The sequence below is a fragment of the Octodon degus genome, unplaced genomic scaffold (genome assembly GCF_000260255.1).
Source record: "Octodon degus isolate 3935 unplaced genomic scaffold, OctDeg1.0 scaffold00097, whole genome shotgun sequence".
NCBI classification, from domain to species: Eukaryota; Metazoa; Chordata; class Mammalia; order Rodentia; family Octodontidae; genus Octodon; species Octodon degus.
Genome location: NW_004524673.1, coordinates 8,772,127 through 8,780,421, shown reverse-complemented (window position 1 = coordinate 8,780,421; position 8,295 = coordinate 8,772,127). Strand labels below are relative to the sequence as shown.

General features: G+C 35.5%; 1 protein-coding gene across 2 annotated transcripts in view; it reads right to left on the bottom strand.

Annotated features, from left to right (window-relative positions):
- Nucleotides 1-8,295, bottom strand: part of Pign (phosphatidylinositol glycan anchor biosynthesis class N) — a 150,650-nt gene that overhangs the window by 113,771 nt on the left and 28,584 nt on the right. For both annotated transcript variants that reach the window (XM_004638265.3, XM_023723157.1), the window contains exons 9-11: nucleotides 7,745-7,861; nucleotides 4,840-4,880; nucleotides 1,966-2,025 (exon numbers count right to left, since the gene is read on the bottom strand). In XM_004638265.3, the coding sequence (XP_004638322.1) occupies nucleotides 1,966-2,025; nucleotides 4,840-4,880; nucleotides 7,745-7,861 (218 nt within the window). The remainder of the gene's footprint in view (nucleotides 1-1,965; nucleotides 2,026-4,839; nucleotides 4,881-7,744; nucleotides 7,862-8,295) is intronic.

The following is an 8,295-nucleotide window of genomic DNA, read 5'->3' as shown; positions in this document are numbered from 1 at the left end:
TTTCTTAATTTTATGTATTTGGTACAGGGTCTTACTATACAGGTTGGACATCATAGTGACCCTCCTGTCTCAGCCTCCCCAGTACTGGGATTATCAGCATGTGTCACCACACCCAGTTTTGCTCTGTGCACCTGGGGGGAGGCCAGCACAGCATGTGGTACTAGGGATTGAACCCAGGCCCTTGCACTTGCCTGGGCAGATGCTTAGACCACTGAGCTATCTCCACTGCCTGAGATGATATATTTTTAAGGTCAACTTGATTCTGAAGAGCTGGTAAGAGCAGCTGCTTAGAATAGTATCTTGTTTTATTTTGCTTTTGGCTTTTCTGTATGGAGGTCCAGAAACAGTATGGATCTATAACAGTATTCTGTAACAGTATTACTATTTTCTGCTGAAAAACTCTCCTCACTGGATATACACATGGGACCAACAAATATGTTGAATGTTCAAATTTAAAAATTAATACATAAGGCTGGAGAGATAGTTCGGCAGTCTAAGCACCTGCCTGGCAAGTGCAGGGACCCGGGTTTGATCCCCAGGACAACATGCTGTGCCGGCCCCGCCCTGGGTGCACTGAGCTGGCCACTGAAACAGGGCATAGTGAGGCACACTTGTAATCCCAGCACTGGGGAGACTGAGACAGGAGGATCACTATCAGTCCAACCTGTGTAGTGAGAACTTGTACCAAATACATAAAATTTAAAATAAAATAAAAATTACTACGTAAAAGATTTGCCATTAATCCCCCTGAAAATATTTGCCCTTGCTTAAAACACACTTACCCCACCTTGCTACTTTTCAAAACAGTTATGGAAGTCCTCTTTCATGAGTATCTTTTTAGTTGTACTGCCTCAATGTCCTCAATAACTTTGAAACATTTACATTTCATAATTATTTTGACTTTGGGGAAGAGCCAGAAGTCATAGTGCCAGATCTGGGGGTTGAGATGGATATAGATACCCTATAACATTTTTATGGGCTACCTTTCCATTGGATGAAACTTGGAAGTAGCATTGACTGACTGCTCATCATATATCATAAAGGAACTCATGGAAGAGGACTTCTAAAAGTGCTTCAGAAAGAAGCAAGTGTTCTAAGCAAAGGGGAGTATTTTTAGAGTAGGGATTAATAGCAATGCGTATTTACTGTAATATGTTTTAAAATATTCAAACATTCACTGAATATTTTGATCACATCTTATAGAATGGTGAGTCTATAAATAGGGGCCTTTCTCTCATTTACTAAAGAATAGGCATATAACCTAGGCTAGGCCTTGTAGAATTTGACTGCGAAGAGTCAAAGAACAGAATTGAAATGGTTAAGATATTATTCTACTCTAATGTTGTCATCCCAAGAAGATTAGTCCATGGGACCATGACTGTGGTTTCTTCTTCCCAGTCATTTTTATAGTTGAGTACCCTGTGATTTAGTAAATCCTATCTTTCCAATAAGTATACTTTTTTTTTTTTTTTTTTTCAGTACTGGGAATTGAACTCAGGATCCTGTGCTTGCCAGGTAAGCACAGGCAAGCACTTATTCTACTGAGCTATCTTCAGGGTTCAATAATTATTCTTTAAATGAACTCAGTCTCTGCTGTTTTCCATCACTTGTATCTAAATTACAAAAATATAAATCGTTTGCATGTTAGAAAATGAAAAATTGAGGAGTTTGGGATAAAGCTCAGTGTTGGAGTGATTACCTAGAATGCACAAGATCCCAGGATTGATCTCCAGAAAAAAAGAGGAAGACAGAAAGAAATGGGAGAGTAAGGCAAGAGAGGAGAGGAGAGAAAAAGAGATGGGAAGACAGTGGAAGAGAACAGAAAGAGAAGAACGGAAGGAAAGAGGAGGAAAGGAAAGAAGCATATATACATTGTTAAATGTAAAGCTTATACAGAAATACAGAACAATGACTTCCTATGTAATTTTTGATGCTGGGTATTGGTAATAAAATTTTATTCCTTACCACTGAATTAAGGGGAAATGGGACTCCAACAAGGGAAGCCATCAATGGTGCAATATCAGCCTATAAATAGAAAAATCAAATTGTAAGAAATCTAGAGATGCAGTATAACCATAGAAATTAACTATATTTTGAAATCATAACTATAATTATTTACCTTTATTTATACTCAAAGATATTAATCTCTAAAAATATTATTTGATAAAGATGCACAAACTCATGAAAAACAAATCTAAAACATAATTTTTAAGAGTTCTCAATGTAAAACATACTAAAACAAAACATGTTATCCTTTTGTCTAAAAACATGACCATTTTATGTAAGTTTTTCAATACCATGTAAAAGGAAGCCTTAAGTAGTCAGAAAATACACAGCAATGGAGGGCTTCAACTGGGGAAGCCTGTGTATTAACTAAGGAAAGAATCAGAAGGTAGTCTAGCCAGTCTTTCAATCTCAGGAAATACATAAACAAAAAAGAGCCCAAATACTTTTTTGGGCATCTCCCTTTTGAGTTCAGTTTTCACAAGACTTGCTTGTGCTTCCTGCCATCATTTTCTCATCTCCCATTACTCCTCAGTCCAATTTGTGCAGTTCCTCGTCACCCCAAAGAGTACACCTCCAATGTGAACTAACAAGCTTAACTTTTCTAAATGTAACTGATTTTTATATTAGTCTATACAATTTTTCAGGCATTAAAATGCTCAGAAATCAGCACGCCCAGTTTCAAATCTTTAGTTGTATTCTGAAACCATGGGTAGGTTATTTAATTTCTTCAATACTTCAGTTATTTGACTAGTTTAAAAAGTAAATGAGCCAGGCATGGTAGCACACACCCATAATCTCAGTACTCTAGGAGCCTGTAATAACAAGACTCCAAGTTTAAGTCCAGCCTGAGCAATTTAGTAATTTAGTTAGACCTTGCCTCAAAATAAAAATTAAAAAAAAAAAAAAAGACTGGGGGTATAGTTTAGTGAAAAGGCTCTGGGTTCAATTCCCAGTACCTGTCAATTTATAATTCTTGGTGATGCTGTTAGTATTACTAAACCTTTCAGCGTCACTGAATAGATTACTCCCTTTCTGGCCAATTAACAACATACTACTGAGTTTCTTCAATCTCATCAGCAGCTCCCAAGTTTGTCAAGTTAGGCCCTATGCTCTTCATCCTTGTTACCACTGATATGTCTTTACTAATCTATCTCCCAGAAAACTGGAAATCTTCAGAGTATTCTTAGTTGTCTTTTTTTCCTTCTCCCTAACTCTACTGTTGGCATTTCCCAATCTGTTCATGCTGCAACCAGAGAATTCTTTCGTAAAAATTTTGAATCATGTCATCATCCAGGGGCTCAAATACCTCAAAGACTTTCACAACCTCTTTTATTTTACTTTTCTTCTTTTTGAGACAGGGTCTCACTATGCAACTCAAGCTGACCTTGAGCTCACTCTGTAGACCAGGCTGGTCTCAAACTTGCAACAATCCTCCTGCCTCAGCCTCCTTAGTGGTAGGATTACAGGTGTGTGCTACCATGCCCAGCCACAACCTTTTATTATAAAGCCTGTAAGGCTCATTTGCTCCCACATGGTCTCTGCCTACATTTTTCTACCTCCCATAACACTGTCTTTATGGTTTTTAATACCCCTTCATACATGAGGTACACACACACACACACACACACACACACACACACACACACAGCAGTGAGGATTAAACCTAAAGTTTTGTGCACAGTAGGCAAGCACTCTAGCACTGAACTAAACAGTATACCCCACAAAGTCACGTCTCAGAGTTCATTCCTCAGTCCTTTGCAGATTTTTCCTTAGACCCAAACTAGTAATTGCTTATGGAAGCTCCCACAATTTCACCAAAACCACAAACAATCTCTGCAATTCCCTTTTTGGTAGGAGGGTTACAAGTAGCCAATCCGACAGCATTATTTAGTTCTCCTTGCCGCTGACTGGCTGCTGTGCTAACCCATCTCCAGCAGATGCACCAGCTTTCCTGCAACTTTACAGGTTGTTGTACCAAGTGTAGCTATCTCAAGTGTTTTTGGTTCTATTCTTCTTAAAGCCCTAAGATCCCTATGATGTGCTACCAAAACACCCTGCAAATTCTAAGGCTTTATTAATATAGTACTTTATTAAATTAAATTACATAACTGTAGGAGACATAGCATATTTAGGGTTTAAACTCTAAAAATAGGCATTCATAAGCATTTTTCTGACCATATTTGAAATTAGCTGTTTTTCACAATTTGTGGATGCCCTAGGAACATGACTCTTGCAAATTCCAAAGACCTAATGTATCTCCAGCCCTTACATGTGAAAGGAGGCTGGTTGGGTAAAAATTAAAATATGGTTAAAGGTAAAACATATGTTAGAAAAGAAAGAGCAAGTGATATAAGAAAAGAAGGAAAGAAGGAAGGAAAAAGCAAGGAAGGAAACCTTAGTAAGAGTTTTGTTAGATCTGTAGATGGAATATAGAGTGCAACCATGATGAAATATAATAAAAATTAAACAAGCATGCAAATTTCAGTTAACATAAAATTTAATTATCCAGTATTATTTGTAGGGAATCTTCTTTTATTTTTATGTAGGTTTTAAAAATTTTATACAAGAGAAATTAGTTGTGCTAAAAACATGTGCACTAAAAAGTATTCTCTGTACTAGAGTGAAATATTTTCAAAAACCTTTTGTCATTACTAATTATTTTATTTATTTATTTATTTATTATTTTTTGCAGAACCAAGGATTGAACTCAGGCCATTGCGCTTGCCAGGGAAGTGCTCATTCCACTGAGCCATCTCCCTGGCCCTTATTTTTTATATTTTTACCTCAATTTATAGAAGATAAAATTAAATGTGGTTAAATTGTAATGAATACCTGATTGACATCTCTCCTCTTCCATTTCTCCAGGCCCCATTCTGAAAGACATAATCAGAAACAAGATCTGATATTAAGATTTTAAAAATAAATCATTTAGTTATTAGGAATATCCAATACTTCATGGAAAAGATAAGTATTGGAAACTTGGTTCTTTTAAGCCAACCATGAATTTGAAAAGGTAGTTTAAAAAAGCACAAAGGTATATGTTTTTTTAAGTTGCTTTTTCTTTGTTGTATTTTTAGGGAAGGTTCTATAGGGTGTTCAGGGTCTCACTACTAGATTGGACTCATAGTGATTTTACTATTTACAGCCTCCCAAGAGCTGGGATTACAGGCATGTGCTACCACACCCAGTCTGAATTGCCATCTCGGTGCAACCCCGGGGGTGGGGCCGGAACAGCAGGCATGGGATCCACCCAGCCCCTGCTTCTGCTTGCAGGAGCTTTAATTAACTGGGCTATTTGGCTGGCCCTATATGTTTGTTTGTTTGTTTGTTTGTTTTAATTACCTTAAAGGAATAAACAAAAAGTCAGTATGTGGTGTTTTTCATAATTTTTTAAACTTTTTAATTCCTCATTTGGAGAGAACTATTTCAAAACATCAAAAGCTAAGAAAGTTGTCTCAAAACATCAAAAGCTAAGAAAGATAAAAGTAAAAAAACAAAACAAAACAAAAAAACCCACACACTCAATGATAAAAGCTATCAGCATGTTTCAGAAAGTTATTAAGGCAACTGATAATATAGTAGTCAATCCAAATGTTTTTTGGGGATGGAAGCTGCTTGTTAAATTTAAACTGCAGGAGTGATATTCCTATAGTTACTAACTCTAAATGTTCAAAATTGTAATCTGACAGAATTATTAAAATTGCCTTCAAATGTAGCCACATTTTCCTTTCTCACAACATGTAAAACCAGAAACTTTAATAACACTGACCAAAAAAAAAAAAAAAAAACACTGACCAATACAAGTAATAAATAGTAATCAAAACAAGTAATTACAAAAGGCTATGTTTTGATTTAATGGCTTTCAGATATATTAAAAGGGTCCTAAGATATTTTTATAATGAAATTTCCTATAAGCTAATATATTTTAAAAATATGATCAGCTGCCAAAAATTTATAATAACCACTTGATGAGGAAAAAATGCAATATTTATATAAATAACACTCTTTCTGTGATGGTTCTTGAAGTCATCTGATTATCATGTTACTGAGAAATAAAATGCCAAAATAAAGTCTCTGAAGTATAAATATACCACTTATCTTACCTTCTACAGAGTCCACCAAAAAAGCATACATCAGAAAAAAAAAAAAAAAACCCTTGCTGGGGAGCTAGCTCAGTAGCATAAGCACCTGCCTGGAAAACAGGTAAACAAGGTTCCCAAGTTCAATCCCTGGTAACACACACACACACACACACCCTGAGATTGTTGTTATACAGCTAGTTTCTGTTAGTCCATTAAAAAAGGAAGTTTTGTGCTAATACCATACAGACAAAATATCATACCCATTTCTTCTACTCTGAACACCTACTAAGACAAGGACAGGCAGTGTATCAACTATTGTAACCGTCCTACTAATCTGTTTTGAAATTTGGTTTCATTGCTATGTTTATTTTTGTTTTCTCTAAAATAAAAAAAAGAAAATTTATAAATTTTTTAAAACTAAATTTATTGAGATATCATGAGATTAACATAAATTATCTTTGGCCTCTACAATTACAGAAGGTGCCCAACATAGCTGTTAGCTTCCAGGCATTTATTAGTATGGCAAACTATTAAAGTGTGTATAATTTTTTTGGTAGATTCAGGGTTTTTTTGGCAGAACCGGGATTGAACTCAGGCCCTTGCGCTTGCCAGGGAAGCACTTATTCTACTGAGCTAATCTCCCCAGCCTCAAGATTCAGTATTAAAATTCAAGATAACTCATTTACCTCTGAGCAGCCATACAGCTACTTCAGGTAACTACAAATTCTGGTAGTGCTCTAACACTATTTAATGATTTAGCACTGCACTCAGAATTCTGTCCATGATCCTCCCTACAGCCTTTGATGTCTCTTACAATCTACCCATTTCTCACCTCTCCATCCTCTCAATTCATTGGTCTCTCCCCAGCCAGAGCATTATCAGCCTTCCTTCTGTCTTCAGATAAGCTAAGCTCTTCCCATCTTATTCCTCTGCCTGGAGTCCTCTTTCCCTCGCCTTCACATACATATCCTCTCTTGTCCTCGTTGCAAACACATATACTATTTGATTAATTTCTGAAAAATATCTTACACTATAAAGTATCAATAAATTTTAGGGCTGGGAGTTTACTCAGCATTGGGTTGTATTGCCAGAACTACCACACACACACACACACACACACACACACACACACACACACACCCCAGGAGCCCAGTACTAACATTCCTAATCATCTTATTTGCTCTTATGGTAGTACTTATAACTTTTGTTTATGATTGGTTTTTCTTTCAATCTTTTTCATTTTAAGATAAGGAATCTAACTGGTTTTAAACTTCTAGGCTCAACTCTCTTCGGCCTCCCCAGCAACTCTACATGTACCCAACTTATTTACAGTAATTTTAAGGTTCTTATGAGTGTTAAGTTCAAAGAAGGCAAAGGCCTATTTCAGAAGATTATACTCATCTGTTACACTGTTTTTTGTTTGAGTTGTTATTTTATATTTATATTTACCTCTAAGAAGCCTCAGGTTTGTTTAGCAAATGACTTCAAAAAGAGAAAAACCCAATCATGGAAATAGTAATGAAAAAAATATCAAAATGAAGAATCTAAAATTATAATTAGAAACGTGATTCTTAAAAATTAACTTAATTTTTAAATTTAATTTTACTTATATTTTCACATATATTTACAAAAACAAAACAGATAAATGTTTATACCTTTTAAAAAATCATCATCAAATTGCTGAGCTGATACTTTTTGGGGATACTTAATTCCTGCTCCCCATGTTACCAAAGGAGTTAAAGTTTCTGAAGGATGACCAGCCCCATGGGAACCTATAAACAAGATATCAAGAGTAATAAGATAAATATATAAGAATTGTCAGCTAAATATTTTTAAATACATTATCTTAATGAGTTGATTTATATGTCACTAATTCTAGCCACCACATTCCTAAATGCTTACACTGCCTCATAAAAAATTAGTTGGCAAATATTCTCATAAAACAAGTCAGAGCATCAACACCCAAAAGGCAAAAATAAAAAATAAGTGAAAATAAAAATAGCCAAATGTCTAATGAGTGATTCTAGAGAAAACAGAAATAATAACAATAAAGGATGAGGAGTGTCACTAAAAAGAAAGAACAGGTGAGAGCTCTACTGAAGCTGAGAGCAAGTGGTATGCGTCTCTGGAGAAGACAATAACATCTATGGATCCTTTTCATTCAGGTCACTGTAGCAAAATAACTAAAAAAAACCCTTTAGTATAT